Below are 17,886 nucleotides of genomic sequence, written 5' to 3'. Positions count from 1 at the left end.
GTCCTAGAGAACACAGGCATTACTTCCCAGAAATGCTAAGCTTGAGAAATAATACACTTGGAAATGAGGGTCTCTTTTCCCCAGGCTGTGTGCAGTCTCTCTGGCTTTGGGCTTCAGCTGAAGCCTTTATCCCCCCTCCTCACCCCCCATCCCGTCATCCTGGCCTCTTTCTCTCTTCATAGCTTGTTTGTCTTACCTGAAAGTGCATCATCCATCAGATGTGGGAAGTTTGGTTCACTTTCAGCTCCCCAGCTCCAAGAGCTGTACCTGCCTCACAGTAGGTACCCATTAAATATTTCTTTAAGGACTTCAATAATTAAAAGAGCAAGCAGATGGTGAACATAATTAAACTAAAAATTGATACAGGCAGGACAAATGAATCTATCTCCCAGTGTGTTTATTCCTTCTCCCTCCAAATGTTACTGAAGTGAGTTTTGTCAGGAATTGGTGAGAATCTATCAAGAAGTTTGCTCAGTTTGAAGCATCTCCTTGTACATACGCACAGGTCCTCCCCCCTTGGCAACATGAATGGGATCAGCTTAGTTTTGCTAGGTCCATTTCTCTAGATATCTTTACATATCAATAAGTTGAACGTCACCTTATTTTTGATGGCTGTGTAGTATTTTATGTGTAAAACTAAGCAAACACACTGAAGCGGTTACAATAGAATCTTGATGTGATTGTTGGCTGTGAACTGGATCATAGTAACATTGTCCCCAAAAAACCTAATGTGTTTGTTGAGAAGGACAGCACCTGTTCAGTATCATTTCTGTAGATAATCTTCTTTTTTCTTTTTCTGTAGATGGTCTCTAAAGCATTTTCCTAACACATACTTTTATATCCTAGTTCAAATGTGTTTGGCTTATGATCTTTGCCTTTCTTAAATCTTTACATACCGAAAATGGTGATATTTGAAAGCATGACCTCAGTGCCCCCAGTTGAGCCCAACGGAACTTTTCTTTTTGTTTTTTGTGAAGATTACAGGATTTTTTAAAAGTAAAAATTCACATTTCCCCAAATATGAGAATTGGTGAGCAGATTGAGATTTTTGTAGAGGTAGTTTTGTTAGGAGTTTTTATTTTGTTAAATAATCCTCGTTCCCCTTAGAGGTCACAGATCTGTGTGATGTCCTGACATGTCTGCTGAGGAGGTGGATAGCTAGCTGTAGAGCATTGAGGGTGCCCAACTTGAACTTGACTCAGTATCAATTAAACTTCTAATTGCTTTAGGCATATCAGTTCCCTTCCTTTTCCCCCTCTAATAAAATGACTAATGGGGCAAGTTGGCAGTGGCTGAGTTAAGCTACTGTAAATTAATATTGCCGTACAAATTTTGCTGGGCTGTCAAGCCAGCCTTCCAGTCTGCTGTTTCTTTCACCTTTGCTAGCACTTACAATTTATGCACATTAATCCGACAGTTACTTTGCAAGGGTGCATTTCTGTACTGAGCTGTCAGTGCTGGGAGTTTGTGAAAATGCATTAGTTTTTTTTTTCCAAGATGAATTTGTTGGCATGATAAAGAACAGCTGGTCAGAAAAAAAAAAAAAAAGCCTTTTCTCAGATCCCAACCTGGTGGACCTGGCCTACCTTCCCACTTGTTAAAGGCCACCTTTTCTTTGTTCAGGCTTCCTCTTTGCCACCCCAGTCATCCTCGGCCCTTCCTGCAGTTCTGCCTCCTTGACACCTTGATTTCATGCTTTGATGATTTAGTTTTTTTGTATGTGTGCATATCTCGCCTTTTATTGGGGACACCTAGGTAACAGGTTGTTGAGGGTTTTGAAGATACCAGACCCTGAACAAGAGGTTATTGACAGCAGTGACAATAAAATGGCAATGTTCAGGGTGAGATTTGCTTCTCTGCCTTAGAAAGAACTGTTACTGATTCAGGTTTTCATGTCAGAAAATGATCTTTTACTGTATGCTCTTGGTGTTTAGAAAGTACTTGAGTACAAATTTGATGGCAGTGATTACTGTAATTCCTTCAAATAGTTTTATAGTGCTAAATTAGACAGTAAAGACATGCTATAGGGAGTGAACTTAATTATTTTTATGAAGAAATAATTTCAGGATAAGTTTTCAAGTGAGATTGCAAGCTGTCATTATACAAGAGCCTGTAAAAGCACCGTTTAGGACTTTTTCTCAGAAGCTTTGCTACTTTACAATGTGTGTTAGCACAAGTCTGTAAGCTACCCTGGCTTAGTGACACATGCCTGTCACTCTAGCAGTGGGAGATTGAGGCAAGAGAATCAGGAGTTCAAGTCCATCCTCAACTAAATAATGAGTTTGAGGCCAGCCTGGGTGATATGAAGCCCTGTCTCAAAGAATTTCTCCTTTCCTCCCATGAAAATGAGTTTATAAGATTTTTAAAAATGTAATTCCTGGTGTGTAAGAGAAGATACATATTATCCATTGCCTGTCTTTTCAAAAGCCAGTGTTTGTGTTTGCCCTGAAGACTTAACAATAAAGTTGGGGGCTGTGGAGAGATGGGTCAATGGTTATGAGCACTGCTCTTGCAGAGGACTTGAGTTCGAATCCCAGCACCCACATAGCTACTAACAAACATCTATAACTCCATTTCCAGGGAATCTGACCACCTTTTCTGGCCTCTTTAGGCACTGCATGCATGTGCACAGATAATACACTTGTTCACACACATAACACTTACACACATGAAGACCATAATAACAAGAAAAGGATTGCTATCAAGCATATTTCTAGACATGTTAGATTGCTGATGTTTGTATTGGAAAGCATTTAGTAATATTCTGTATAGGTGGGAAATGCTTCCTTAAATGTGTAAGGCTTACATTTGTGATTTATTCATGTTTTATATCCCCAAGTAACAAACACTTCTTACTTCTTCTTTTACAGGTGGCCAGGAGTTAAACAATGGGGAGACAATTGGCCTTGCTTCTGCTTCTGCTCCTCTTTCTCCAGCATTTTGGAGATAGTGATGGAAGCCAAAGACTTGAACCCACCCTATCTCTACAGTTTACACACTTCCAGTACAATGTCACTGTGCATGAAAACTCTGCAGCAAAAACCTATGTTGGCCACCCTAGAAAGATGGGCATCTACATCTTAGACTCCTCATGGGAAATAAGGTACAAAATCATCTCAGGAGACAGTGAAAACCTGTTCAAAGCAGAAGAGCATGTTCTTGGAGACTTTTGCTTTCTAAGAATAAGGACCAAAGGAGGAAATACAGCTATCCTTAATAGAGAAGTGAGAGACCATTACACACTGATAATCAAAGCAGTTGAAAGGAACAGCAATGCCGAGGCCCGAACAAAGGTCAGGGTGCAAGTGCTGGATACAAACGACTTGAGGCCATTGTTCTCACCCACCTCTTACAGTGTTTCTTTGCCTGAAAACACAGCCATAAGGACCAGTATTGCAAGAGTCAGTGCCACGGATGCGGATATCGGAACCAACGGTGAATTTTACTACAGTTTTAAAGACCGAACCGACATGTTTGCTATCCACCCTACCAGTGGCGTGGTTGTTTTGACAGGCAGGCTTGATTTCCTAGAGACCCAGCTCTATGAGCTGGAGATCCTGGCTGTGGACCGGGGAATGAAATTGTACGGTAGCAGTGGGATCAGCAGCATGGCCAAACTGACGGTTCATGTGGAACAGGCCAATGAGTGTGCGCCCATGATAACAGCAGTGACATTATCGCCCTCTGAGCTGGAGAAGGACCCCACATACGCTATTGTCACTGTGGAGGACTGTGATCAGGGTGCCAATGGGGAGATAGCGTCTTTAAGCATTGTGGCTGGTGACCTTCTTCAGCAGTTTAAAACAGTGAGGTCTTTCCCAGGGAGTAAGACATTCAAAGTCAAAGCCATTGGGGCCATCGACTGGGATAGCCATCCTTACGGCTACAATCTGACACTACAGGCTAAAGACAAAGGAACTCCTCCCCAGTTTTCCCCAGTGAAAGTCATTCATGTCATTTCTCCCCAGTTCAGAGCTGGGCCGGTAAAGTTTGAAACGGATGTTTACAGAGCTGAGATCAGTGAGTTTGCTCCTCCGCATACACCTGTGGTCCTAATCAAAGCCACCCCTAGCTATTCCCATCTGAGGTATGTTTTTAAAAGCACCCCTGCAAGAGCTAAATTCAGTTTAAATCACAACACAGGACTCATTTCCATTTTAGAACCAATTAAAAGACAGCATACCTCCCACTTTGAACTTGAAGTGACAACAAGTGACAGAAAAGCTTCCACCAAAGTCATGGTGAAAGTTGTAGGTACGAACAGCAATCCCCCTGAGTTTACACAGACTGCATACAAAGCCTCCTTTGATGAGAATGTGCCCATCGGTACTACTGTGATGAGGGTGAGCGCAGTAGACCCCGATGAGGGTGAGAATGGCTATGTAACTTACAGTATTGCAAACTTAAATCATGTGCCATTTGTCATTGACCATTTTACCGGTTCTGTGAGTACCTCTGAGAACCTGGACTATGAACTGATGCCTCGAGTTTACAGGCTAAGGATTCGTGCTTCTGATTGGGGCTTGCCCTATCGCCGGGAAGTTGAAGTCCTTGCCACGATTACTCTCAATAATCTGAATGACAACACCCCCCTGTTTGAGAAGATAAACTGTGAAGGGACAATTCCCAGGGACCTAGGTGTAGGGGAGCAGATAACCACAGTTTCTGCTATTGATGCTGATGAGCTTCAGTTGGTGCGCTACCAGATTGAAGCTGGTAATGAGTTGGATTTGTTTGGCTTAAACCCTAGCTCTGGGGTACTGTCATTAAGGCACTCACTAATGGATGGCTTGGGTGCAAAGGTTTCTTTTCACAGTTTGAGAATTACTGCTACAGATGGAGAAAATTTTGCCACACCATTATACATCAATCTAACGGTGGCTGCCAGTCGCAAGCCAGTGAACTTGCAATGTGAAGAGACTGGTGTTGCCAAGATGCTGGCAGAGAAACTTCTGCAGGCAAATAAATTGCACAACCAGGGAGAGGTGGAGGATATTTTCTTCGATTCTCACTCGGTCAATGCCCATGCTCCACAGTTCAATAGTGCCCTTCCAACTGGAATTGAGGTAAAGGAGAACCTCCCTGTGGGTGCCAATATAGCTTTCATGAATGCCACTGACCTTGACTCGGGCTTCAATGGAAAACTTGTCTATGCTATTTCTGGAGGAAATGATGACAGTTGCTTTACTATTGACATGGAATCAGGAATGCTAAAAGTCTTATCTCCACTTGACCGTGAAGTCACAGACAAATACACCCTGAACATTACCGTGTATGACCTCGGTATACCCCAGAGGGCTGCGTGGCGTCTTCTAGATGTTACAGTTCTGGACGCTAATGATAATCCCCCTGAGTTTTTACAGGAGAGCTACTTTGTTGAAGTGAGTGAAGACAAGGAGGTAAATAGTGAGATCATCCAGGTGGAAGCCACTGATAAAGATCTGGGCCCCAGTGGACATGTGACATACTCCATTCTCACAGACACAGATAGGTTTTCAATTGACAGCGCGACTGGTGTGGTGAGAATCATCCAACCTTTGGATCGTGAAGTGCAGCCTGTGCATTACTTAAAGATTGAGGCCAGGGATCAGGCCACAGAAGAACCTCGGTTGTTCTCCACTGTGCTTTTGAAAGTGTCACTAGATGATGTTAATGACAATCCACCCAAGTTCATTCCACCTAATTACTCTGTGAAGGTTCGAGAAGATTTGCCGGAAGGAACCATAATCATGTGGTTAGAAGCCTATGACCCTGATGTAGGTCAGTCCAGTCAGGTGAGGTACAGTCTCCTGGACCACGGAGAAGGCCACTTTGATGTGGATAAACTCAGTGGAGCAGTGAGAATTGTCCAGCAGCTGGACTTTGAGAAGAAGCAAGTATATAATCTCACCATAAGGGCCAAAGACAAAGGGAAGCCAGTGTCTCTGTCTTCCACTTGCTATGTGGAAGTTGAGGTCGTTGATATGAATGAGAACTTACACCCGCCAGTGTTCTCCAGCTTTGTGGAGAAGGGTGTTGTGAAAGAAGATGTCCCTACTGGCTCATCAGTAATGACCGTGTCAGCTCATGATGAGGACACTGGGAGAGATGGAGAGATCCGGTATTCCATTAGAGACGGTTCTGGTGTTGGTGTCTTCAGGATAGATGAAGTCACAGGCAAGTGCCATTATCACTTTCGTTGAATGTTCTTCCTATTTCTTTGCATCTTCACTTCATAATTTCCAGTTGGTTTCTGTTAGGACTCAGCATTGAAAAGTACATATACATGTTTTTGTCTTTTGTAGATATATGCAGTAGGCCACTAGGCTCTACCCAAAGGAACTGAAGGATGAAGTGTGTAGAAATGAAAATTGAAATCATTACCACTGATACTGATCTCTTCAAGTTTGTACTTTTATTGTCAAGATCATCATTGTGGTTTTGTAGTAATTTTGAAGCGCATTCTGGTTAAGGTATTGCACGGCGTTAGGTTTGCTTGCTAGTACAGTAATATCAGTACCATTTGGCATGCCATCTAGGAGGCATTGCACACCTGCAAAATTATGCAATGTACCCAGAGATTTTATGTGCAAAAACTTCTTTCCCCCCTCCAGTGTTTGAGAGGCCTTTGTAGGGCAATGAACTGAAAGACCTGGCTTGCGGCTGCCTCCTTCAATCATGATCTTGGACAAGTGAAGCACTTCTTAAAATTAACTTCTTTTTTATCTATAAGAGGAAGATGTTCAGGTCTTTTGTTTGTTTGTTTGTTTTTTTGTTAGCCTCTAGGACCTTCTGCATGCTAGGCAAGCACTCCATACAAAGCTTGGTATATCCTCAAGGCTTCTGTGAGGAAATATTAAAATAACATGTTGGATTTATTAATTGTTTTTGAATTGGTGGCAGTGTTTTGCTATAGTGTGCTTTCTACGGGGATACATTTCTAAACCTGGAATCTCTAGGGCAGCCAGTTCTTGAGCATGCACTGTTTTTCTTTGGGTACACAGATTCTATACAAGTCAGTGTTCTGTCAGAGTGTGTAGGTTTTATAGGGCAAGCATTTTCTACCACCACCATCTAGCCCCAAGTGCCCCAGTGCCCAGAAGCTGCTCAGTAAACAGTAACAAAATAAATAGGTAAATTGGTGAAGGTCTTTTGCTCTGACTGCCTCACCTAATGAGTGCAGTAAACACAGGGAAACTATAAATATCTTCAAACCGGTTAGGTTTAGGTGGGCCTCAGTTTACCAGTTTCACTGGTGTCCTTTCACAGATCTGTCCATGCTAAAAGGACATTCATTATGATAAACATTGGTGTATTTGGTAATACCTCGCACATAAAGCAATAACAAAAGCCCATGGTATTTTAGCCATAAATAAACCCAAAAACCTATACTGCCATCTCAGGGTGCAGAGCATGTGGAAATACAGGCTTTTAAAAATTATATTCAATTAATTCAAGGGGTTTTCCCCTAATTGATTATATTTCACTTGCATCCCTCATGTAGACTTCTCAGAATTAGTTTAAGACAGAGGAAAATGGCATAATCAATAGTGTTTGATAATCTGTTTTCTGAAGGATAGACTCATTTTGGAGTGTATGTTTGTCCTGCTGTCCAGTGTAAATTAGAAATTCTGATTCAGTAACTTCAGTGACATAGAATATTACTCAGAATTTAAGGTTGAAATTGATACTTTCCTCTAAATTTTATGGGAAAAGTTATTCTTACCCTTTTACCCCCTCCTCTCTCAACATAAATTACAAAGCCTATAAGTAGCTGTTAGAAGTTAAAGTTGAATCAGAAAATATAGTTTGAGGCTTAATTTGCATTCTCTTCGTGACTTACATTATGAACACTGCCTTTTGGCTTTTTTTTTTTTTTTTTGGTTAAGTGAAAATAGCTTTTATTGCTGTTCGGAAAGCATCACTTGGGAACTGGTATTTGTCACCTATAAATTTAAGGGGTGGGGTTGTTCCTGCTGCCAAACGGGGAGAAGGAGGAGACAGCTAGGCATCCTGAAATGGCTGCTACAGGGCCTGGAGTTTTCCAGTGGTAATTTAGTGGGAGAGGAGGCTGGGGAGGCACTGGAATTCTGGGTAGTGAGATTGATTAGCGTTCGAGAGACTGTTACCTGGGTCTATAATAATATTTAAAGGTAAAGGAAAGGCTGAGAAGTTCTAAGTCCTTGTTCTGTGGTTCTTGTTTTACAGAGGACTATACTCCCTGTGTGATAGATAACGCATATATGCTTCTGAAATTGTTTAAGTGACATGCTATTTAGACATTTGGACCATTATATTTAAAGATGTAAGTTGGGCAGCAGAATTATCTGACCTAGTTGTTTTCTAACCAGGACAGTTGGTATTAAGGTACTCAGGTTCTTCAGGAAAAAATATGAATTGTTTTGGTGGTGTAGCTGGTAAAGTGCTTGACATGCAGGCATGAGGCCTTGAGTTTGGATCCCTGGCACCCTTGTAAAAAAAGGTAGGCACAGGAGCCTTTGTCTGTAATGCCTGTCCTCATGAGACAGACAGGGGTGGAGCTCTTTCTCTGGCCAGCCTAGGCAAGTGGGTGGGCTCCAAGTTCAGTGAGAGACCCTGTCCCAAAAAATAAGTTGAAGGGCTTTCAAGATGGCTCATAGGTAAGGGCTCTGCACCAAGCATAACAAACAGAGTTCAGTCCCTGGAACTCACGTGGTAGGAGAGGTCCAACCTCTGTAAGTTGTCCTCTGCCCTCCATGTGGGTACTGTAGCACGATTCCTCTTCTACCCCCAAATAAATGCATGTTAACAAAAAGGTAGAGAGAGATTGAGAAACCCAATGGCCTCTACACACATGCATACACATCTGCACATGTATTCATGTTTGCACACACACACACACACACACACACACACACACACACACACACACACACACACACACACAGAGCTAATACTAGCAAACTGATTTTTTTTAAGTTTGGCCAGTACAGAAAGATTTCTGTCTACTGAAATAAAGTAGGGGCAGCTAGGGAAGTCTGGGAACCCCACAGAAGTCAGTCCTAAAATGCAAGAAAACTGGAGGTGGACCGGCTGAAGTCAGGTTAGCACTTGGCTCCTTGCCCATTTCCACCATGTTTGATGTTGCACTGAGTAATCAGGGCCTGTACAGGGCTACGGTGATGGCTAGTTTCTGTCCACTTGACACCAGCTAGAGCCACGTGGGAGGAGGGACCCTCAGTTGAAGATATTCGAAGATATGCCTCCATCTGATTGACTTGTGGGTATATCTGCAGGGCCGTTTGCTTGATTGCCCATAGTTGTGGGAGAGCCCCACCCACTATAGGTGTCACCACAGCTGGGCAGGTGGTCCAGGATTGTGTAAGAAAGGCTGAGCAAGTCCTAGGAAGCAAGTCAGAGCAGTCTCTCCCTCAGTTCCTCCCTCCAGGTTCCTATTGACTTTCCTCAGTGATAGAGAGTAACCTGGAAGTGTAAGATACATCAGATCCTATCTCCAAATTGCTTTCGGTCAGTGTTTTGTCATAGCAGCAGGGAAGCCAAAACAACTCTGGAGACCAAGAACCCATCTACTTACCAATCTGCTTCTTGCTGTTGGCTTTCAGCTGCTCACACTGATTGGGTAACCTGAGCAGATTTTTGTGGTGGTTTAACTATTTCAACACTACCAAGTATGCATATCTCTGTGTACTTTTCACAAGCCAGGGAGCAGTTCAGTAGCCTGACCTGAATTCTTACTCTGTTTAAGATTCTTCTCTTTATCTGCTTCCGTTTCAAACACCCACAAGGATAGTAATTAGAAAAATCCTATGGACTCTTTAAAGCATGCCAGCCAATACACAGCCGTATTAGTTGAGTTTCATACGTATTTTGCTAATTGCTTTGCTTTGCAGGGAAGTAATGTGTAGTTGAAGTGTGGGAGTGACAGCTGTCCATCTGCCTATCTGACCCCTGTCTGTATGTTTTTCTAAGCAGCTTCTGGGGCTCTACTCTACTCTAAGGGGCCCTGTCCTTGGCGATCACTCTACCACATGAGGTTTGCAAGGGTAGAGCATTGTGTGGAAAAACTACTTGGGAAGCTGGTCTTCTCCAAGTACCAATTTGCAGAGCTCTAATTAAGGTTCCTGAAATCAGCTATGGGACTGGGAAAGTGGTACAGTAGGGAAAGTGTTGCCACTTAGACTTGAGTTTTGCATCCCCAATACCTATGCTAGTCAGTCCAGTCAGGGCAGAGCTGGTCCCCAGCCCAGTGCTAGGGTGGAGTAGAGATGGGCAGATCCTTGAAGCTCATTGGAACTTTCCTGGTAGGAGGAGAGAATGGAGTCTTGTAAATTGTCCTTCAACTTCCACGTGGGTACTTTAGGATGGTTCCTCTTCTCCCCTGACAAAATATATGTTAAAAAAGAAAGGTAGATTGAGGAACACGCCTAGTGGTCTCCACACACTCTTGTACATATACATCTGCACATGTGCCTGTGTTCACATGGGTCAACATGAAGAGGGCTGAGGAAATACTTGACTCTAGCTCTTAAGTGTACCAGCAGGTAAATGACCACCAGCACACACCTGTGTTTGCAATGGCTCATGTGCTCATGTGCGCGCACACGTGCGTGCACACACACACACACACACACACACACACACACACACACACACACACACACACACTAAAAGTATTGTTGCTGAGGATTCTAAAGAGAGATTAATAGAAATGCTTCACGGGGTGTCTTTGAAGCACGTCTGAGTGCATGTTTAGATTTTGGTTCATGGACATTACAGTGCGCTTTCCTCTTTTTTTTTTTTTTTTTGCATTGTGCTTCTGGTTGCTTTGTTGTAAGCTTCCCTTTTGTACATTTCTGGAATAAATTGTTTAGCTCTCCCTCCCCCACCATGTCTGTTATTGCTTGAGGACCAGGATCTTACATCATTTTCTTAATTTTGAAAACCAAGCTAATCGACAGAAATGCTCAGCCCATGTTTTTTGTTGTTGTTGTTTGCTGTTTTGTTTTGTTTTTTTCTTTTAATTGTTAGTAGACAAGTAGGTTTGAAAGCAGTGTTTCATTGAGTCTTTTCCCCAGGGTGGGTGGGATAATGGATGCCTGTGGGTACAACAATTCCTCTTCATGCTGGGGTAGTTTGGTTGTTGCTGGAGCTGCATCTCAGTGTTCCCTATACTAACTGCATCTTTAGGAAGTTCATTTTTTCATTAATATAAGAGCAAATATTAAGCTTATTAATGATGTGTTGCATGCAGACTCAATAGTGTTTTCAGAGCTGAAATTTATGTTTCCATGGAAAAATTGGAATGATTAATATGGAAATCTAGCTGTTGTGACAAGAGAAATCCTAATCTAAGAGATGTAGGAGGGAAAGTGAGGGCTACATCTCCCTCCCTCCCTCCTTCCCTCCCTCCCTTGCTCAGTTACCCACCTACCTACAGATGCTAGGCAAACATCTATTCTCAGGCCTTTTATTACTTTGAAATTTTTACACAGGGTCTGACTGAGACTACAGCCTTTCACCACTATGCCTGTCTAGGCCTTTCTCTGACAGAGAAATGGGGTGGTGTTCTCTTCATGGGAACATCTTAGTCACTGATTTGGTATTTTTCCTCTGGAGGTTGGCCCCTGGTCTTCCACTGTGACATGGACACTGGGTGAGTGCATTTCTGTGGTGGAAGCAGAAAGAATTCTAGTTCAGGCCAACCTGACTGCTGACCTTATTGAGAGGGAGAATGTTCTGGAAGTCTGAATACATTTATGTAGTTTTCATTCCAGTTTTAATAATGTCTTTTCTTTTCCTAACTTAACGAAGGCTATTGTGCACACATCTCCTGGCCTCCTTATTTTTTCCTAGTCCTGACAGACCACAATGAGGAGGGTCCTCCTGGGCCATGACTGCAGAATCTGCAGAAGTGGCTGGGAGCTGGGTGGCCCTTGGTAGTGTGGTTAACTGGAAAGAGCCAAGTGGCCCTCAGTAGGGTGGTGACTGCAGTGGGAGCAGTTAGTTCCCCTCATTGGAACTGGGTCTGAAATTTCTGGTGACAAGAACTTAAAAGAGATAGTGGTGGAGGCCCTGGTAGGGATTTAAGAAATTTGCTAGTGAAAGGGCTTTTGTGTTGCTGTCTCCTCCCTAAAGTGGCAGCAGCTGCTGTGTCTTCCTGCACCCTCCCCACCACCACTTCTTAGTCTTCTACCAAAGTTGAGGGGAAAGAAGTTTACTTTTCAGCCCCAGTGAGATGGAAAGTCAGGCTGTGGCAGGAATCATCTCTCATGCTATGTAGTTGCTTTTCGGTTGAGGAAGGCCAGGCAGCCTCTCCTGGGCCTGGAAGGCTCCTGAGGCAGGAGGATTTTTTTTTTTTTAAAGGTGAAAGTGAAATCTAATTAGTAATCCAGGAAACTCCCTCTTGTTTTGAAATGAAACAAGAATTGTTTTTCTTTGGTATTCACTTGGTACTTAACCACGTCGATGCATAAGTGCTCAGGGGCAGGCAGCACTGTCCTTCAAGGTTGTAAACACTGAAGCAGAACTTAGTGGTACTTTCTTTACCACCATTCTCCTTCAGGTTCAGATCGTGTGTGTGTGTGTGTGTGTGTGTGTGTGTGTGTGTGTGTGTGTGTGTCTGTGTGTGCGCGCGTGCGCGCGCACGCTCATGCATCCACTCATGTACACTTTTGCAAGTGTGTATGTGTGTGCATTTGGAGCTGGAGGACATCAGGTAGAAGAGAGCGGAGAACATGGTAGGGATAATGATGGCAAGCATGAGCGTAGTAAAATGTAGCCAGTTCCAAGTTTGAAGCCAGCCTGGGCCATGTACATAGCAAAACCCTGTCCCCCAAACAAAACAGAAAATAAACGCCAGCCACTTTCTGAATGCTACCACCAGGAACTGTTGTAAGCACTTTGTGTGAATTCATGTATTAATTTTTACAACCACCAGATGCTTTGCCTGCATCTCAGATAAGCTAACATTTATGGGGAGGCTAAGGAACTTGCCCAAGGTGGACTTGGCAACAGGACTTTGGATGGCTTCTGTTTCCAGCTGGTGCACACAGAGGGATGCTGGGAGGAAGCCCGTTGTTGGCTTGAATTCTCTTCGGACTTGGGTCTTGGAGGACCCTTGAATGTGTCTTCCCCATAGTTTCCTTGGAATCACATACTGTGTTTTAGCACCATGATTGACATGTGCCTCACCTGTGTTTGCAATTAAAGCAAAAATCCTGCCTCTGGAGTGTTGGGCACAGTGCCTTTTCCTATGGAAACAATGCTTTAGATCAGTGATTCTCAACCTGTGGGTCTCAACCCCTTTGGGAGGCAAAGGACTTCTTCACAGGGGTCGCTGAAGACCATTGGAAAGCACAGATAATTAGATTATGATCTATAACAGTAGTAAAATTACAGTTATGAAGTAGCAATGAAGATAGTTTTATGAGGAACTGTATTAAAGGGTCGCATCATTAGGAAGGTTGAAGACCATTGCTGTAGGTAGTCACTAGGCTCCTTCAGATCCAGTGTGCCCTGAAGGGTAGCTGGAGCTAAACTAATTTGTGCTTCCCCTTTGCATTGAGTTCCTTGTGGTCTGGTTGGTGTCTTCTGACATTTTTCTTCCGAAGCCCTGGCTCCTGTAGATGTCCCCACCAACCATCTGGCACTTGGTAAGAAAGCCAGAATTCCACTGTCCTGTCAGGGAGCCATTTTTATGTTCTAAAAAGGTGAAAGGTTTAGATGTTCATAATTTGATAAGTGATCTGTATGTATAAAGATATAATGTTCAGTGAATATTTGGTCTTTTTTTGTTATCACCCACCTCCTACAATTATGAAAATAGATCTTTACGCCCTAGGTCTCTGTCCATGTTGGACTTTTCTCCCCTCATAACCATTTAATTGCTTTCGTTTTGGACATGAAGTGTTTTAGCCCTGACATGCTGGATTGGTCAAGTTTTTAGTATTTCAGCTTATATTTTGTTTATTGTATTACTTTGCAGTTAACTTTACAGCGTCTGTTGATTTATTCTTCACATACTGCTGGTTATAAATATTACATGTTCACCCTATAAGACCTAGCGCCACAAGTCTTTCATGACTTCATTACTGGGAATAAATGGAGTTGATAAGATTGCCATTCAAGGACACATGCCTCTGCTTGCTTGCTTGGCAGCTCTCCAGTTCAATAGCAGTGATGCAAAGCAGGAAACATGTGTGAACGGGAAGGGCCAGTCTCATCGTTTAGCTCAGCTTGCCTTCCTGGTTAAGCTGTCCCTAATCTCAGGAATAGCTGAGACTGCATTGAACCGGTTTCATGGCTGATGAACTAACCTGTGGAATGGGATTCGATAAAACCGTCTTTTTTTTTTTTTTTCTTTTTTTCTTTTAAAGGGTAGGAGAGGTTACCAAATGTAAATTTCCAGTAATTGACACCCCCCCCAAAACTAGTAGCTAGCCTGTCTATTTCAGTAATTTCTTAATACTTTTTAGTTGGTGATAATTTATCCCACAGCCTTGCCACCAGCTAGTTTCTCCCATCCCACCCCCTTAATCCTCATCGTCTGTATGTAGTTATAGTGGCTTTTTATTGAGTACTTGCAATGTGTCACACCTGTTATAAATAGCCTTTTACATAGGCTGTTGCCTTAGCCCTGTCATGGTAATCCATGAGTAAATTTAGATGCTGCTGTCTGGTACTTAGGTTTTTATTAAATAATACACACGTGGTGCTGGGCAGGGATTAAGCACATTGATTTCTGCCTTTGCATCTTGAAATAGTCTTTCTTGATAAAAATATAACTGCATTGCAGTTTTCCTGTCCTGACTCTCCAGTAGAGCTGTTCAGCTGTCATGGATCTTTCCTTCACCCTTCTGTGCCCGTACATAGAGTCCCAGCTCTGTGGTCTGCCTGCAGTGCCTCATAACCTTGCTCCCTGCTGTGTTCTGTGTGCACCTATCACTGGTCTCCTGCTTCCCCTTTGATCTGTGTGGAAGCCAGTGCCTTCCTTCTGTCTCCACCCCTGCCCTTTGCAGTCCCCAGCTTCTAGTGGGCCATTGCTTCCAGTCTTCTTGTTTTTTTTTCCCCCGTGTACTTCTACCACTCAGTCAGCTTTTATTCCTGTCCCACGTAACTCTGTTTACCAACACTTTCTTCCCAAGCCCCCCACCCCCACCCCCTAAGTGGGACTAATTGTTCTTTTCTTGTACATTGCTCATTGTGGGGAATTCTAAATCTTTTTCCGGTGGATTCTTTTAACTTTTTAAATTATGTGTGTGTGTTCATGGGTGTGTGCCTGTGTGTGTGTGTGTGTGTGTGTTTCTCCTTCAAGGTCAGAAGAGGACATTGGATTCACTAGATCTGGAGTTGTAGGTAGTTGTGATCCACCCTTTGGGTTCTGAGAACAGAACCTGGGTCCTTTGGAAGAGCAGTGAGTGTTCTTAACCACTGAGCCATCTCTCCATCCCCTATTAGATTCTGATAATTGACAGTCACTAACTCTAAGTCATTGGTTAGGTTGGTCTGATACACAGTTGATGCTTCTCTGGAGCAGCTTCTGCCTAGCATCGATTCATCTTGCTGTTCTGTGGTCAAGGAGATGGTGCTGGGATCTGGCTCTTCCATTTCTGTCTCCTTGGACTCATGGTTAGAGTTCAACCTTAATCATCTGTCTCCTGTCTGCTAAGCACCCTGGCCAACGTAGCAGCACACAGTTACCAGGTCAACAAGCAAATCACCTGACATAATAATTATAGTTTGAAGCTTGAGCAAAATTCCTGCATCCCTGCTACCTAGATCTAAACCTCTAACAAGCAGCAGCAGTGCACTGTGTGTTTGGTTGCCACGGAAACTTTTAGCTCTGTTTCAAAGATGTTTATTCTTTCTTCAGAGGTGGAGCAGGTTGCGTGTAGCATCATGGGTTCACCCTGGGATGAAGCTGTATTCTTGGATCGTCAGTGTCCTTAGAGCCCGGCTTTAAGTCTTTCTGTTCATTGTCTCAAAGTTACCATGTAGAGGGACCAAGAGGAGAAGGGTACCTGATAGTCACTGGAATGAAGCGTTCCAGCCTGCCAAGTAGTCTTCATTACATGGCTTTTAATCCAATGTTGCTGTGCTTTTAATACAGTGGTTTCTTATTTCTCTTTTATAAATGAACAAGAGAAAACTCTCTGATGGAAAAGTATGTCCTTGTGTTTAAGATTATTCAACAGAAAATAATTTTTTTTTGTTGTGTCAAGTTAAATACCCCCCTTTTGTTTTTTGTCATAAGATGATGCTGCCTCCCCATTGAGGTGGCACAGCTAAGAGTAAACATTACAGTCTATTTTTGTTTAAGATAAGCAGCTCTCTGGGCTAGCATTGGGTCCTTAGGTGTGTCACCTCACCACTCTTGCTCCATTATGAGTATTCCTTATTTCTTGTGGTAAGCTATCAGAAAACTCATACTTCAGTAGTAAAGTTAGTTTTCCTGAAGACTCAGGGTTTATGTCCTTGGACTTGCAAATCAAAGGTGTGTAGGATTTAGTAAACTGTGTTAGATTTGGGAATTGTTTCTTATTTAGGACAAAAGAAAGAAACGAGTGTGTTTGTTTTGAGATGTTATTGTTCATTACAGAAGAGGCAAACACCCTTGTGAGAAGATGGAGTCAGGGTACCCATGGCAGCAGTCTGATCTATGGTTTACAGCCATTGACACACATTATCACTTTAGTCTTGAAGCCTCTTAGCATTAGGTCATTTCAGGTATCTGTATTTCCCTTAGTGCCTGGCTTACAGTTGCTATATTTGGTGACAGCCATCTTTGGATAAACCAAACCAGTGTTTACATGGCACTTTTCATCTTGGGATTTGTTGCTCAGCTGACAATGTTTAATCCGTTTAAATGAGGGTGAGCTGGCTGTATAAATGCCAGGTTAACTTGGTTGATTGAGGCAACAGAATGGAAGTCATCATTTCAGATCCAAATGTCTTTGAAGATCTTTAAAGGTGTGGTGATACATGCCAGGGCTTGAAGGGATGAGGTAGGAGAGTTACAGATTCAAAGCCATTTGGCTATATTAAAAAAAAAAAATCTCCAAAAAAAGTAAAACATGTTTACAATACTCTGATAACATGCCCCAAATGGTGGCGCACAACTTTAGTCCCAGCACTCAGGAGGTAGGGGCAGGCTGGTGTCTGTGAGTTTGAGGTCAGCCTGGTCTACAGAGTGAATTCTAGGATAGCTAGGGCTACACAGAAAAACCTTGTCTCTCTCCCACCCTCCAAAAAAGGAGAGAGATACTGGGATAACATATAACTGATGGATGCTGATTAGGCAAACATAAACAAACAAACAAAAAAGTAAATGATTTGTGTTGGGTTTTATTTACGTGTGTTGTTGGTGCCAGAAAGATCTAACTAACCATTGAAACTACAGATTATAACATTATGATTTAAGGCCAATGAATTTTTTTTTTATCTGACCTAACCCCAGCTTCCCATTTACACCTCTTCCTTCATGTCCTTTCTCCTCCCTTCTTTCCTCCTTCCCTCCCTCCTCTCCTTTTCCCCTCCTCATTCTCCCCCCTCCCCCTCCCTCCTCTCCCAAAGCCAGTCATTGTTACTGCTAGGATGTTGACTGCCCTTTTTGACTTAACCTTGTACACAGATCCTTAACTGTAAGGAGTTTGTGAGTCCAGTGACCATGGTAAGCAGATGGTGTCATTTCACAGCACACCGCCCATCCTTTGACTCTCACATTCTTTTCTGCCCCCTCTTCTAAGTGGACCTTGGTGGAGGGAGTTGATGTAGAAGTCCCATGAGCACTGAGTAGTTGCCCTCTCTTCTAAATGAATCTTGGTGGAGGGAGTTGATGTAGATGCCTGATTCAGAGCCCAGTACTGAGTAGTCACTTATTCTCAGTACTCTGACAAACTGTGAGTCTGC

The 17,886-nt window shown here is 43.0% G+C and overlaps 1 protein-coding gene across 5 annotated transcripts in view; it reads left to right on the top strand.

Annotated features, from left to right (window-relative positions):
* Fat1 (FAT atypical cadherin 1) overlaps positions 1–17,886 on the top strand; it is a 119,372-nt gene that overhangs the window by 12,472 nt on the left and 89,014 nt on the right. For all 5 annotated transcript variants that reach the window (XM_027391168.2, XM_027391167.2, XM_027391164.2 and 2 more), the window contains one exon: positions 2,871–6,156. In XM_027391168.2, coding sequence (XP_027246969.1) covers positions 2,889–6,156 — 3,268 coding nt within the window. In that variant the 5' untranslated portion in view covers positions 2,871–2,888. The remainder of the gene's footprint in view (positions 1–2,870; positions 6,157–17,886) is intronic.

This window comes from Cricetulus griseus (genome assembly GCF_003668045.3).
Source record: "Cricetulus griseus strain 17A/GY chromosome 1 unlocalized genomic scaffold, alternate assembly CriGri-PICRH-1.0 chr1_1, whole genome shotgun sequence".
Lineage (NCBI taxonomy): Eukaryota > Metazoa > Chordata > Mammalia > Rodentia > Cricetidae > Cricetulus > Cricetulus griseus.
This window is presented reverse-complemented; position numbering and strand designations above follow the sequence as displayed.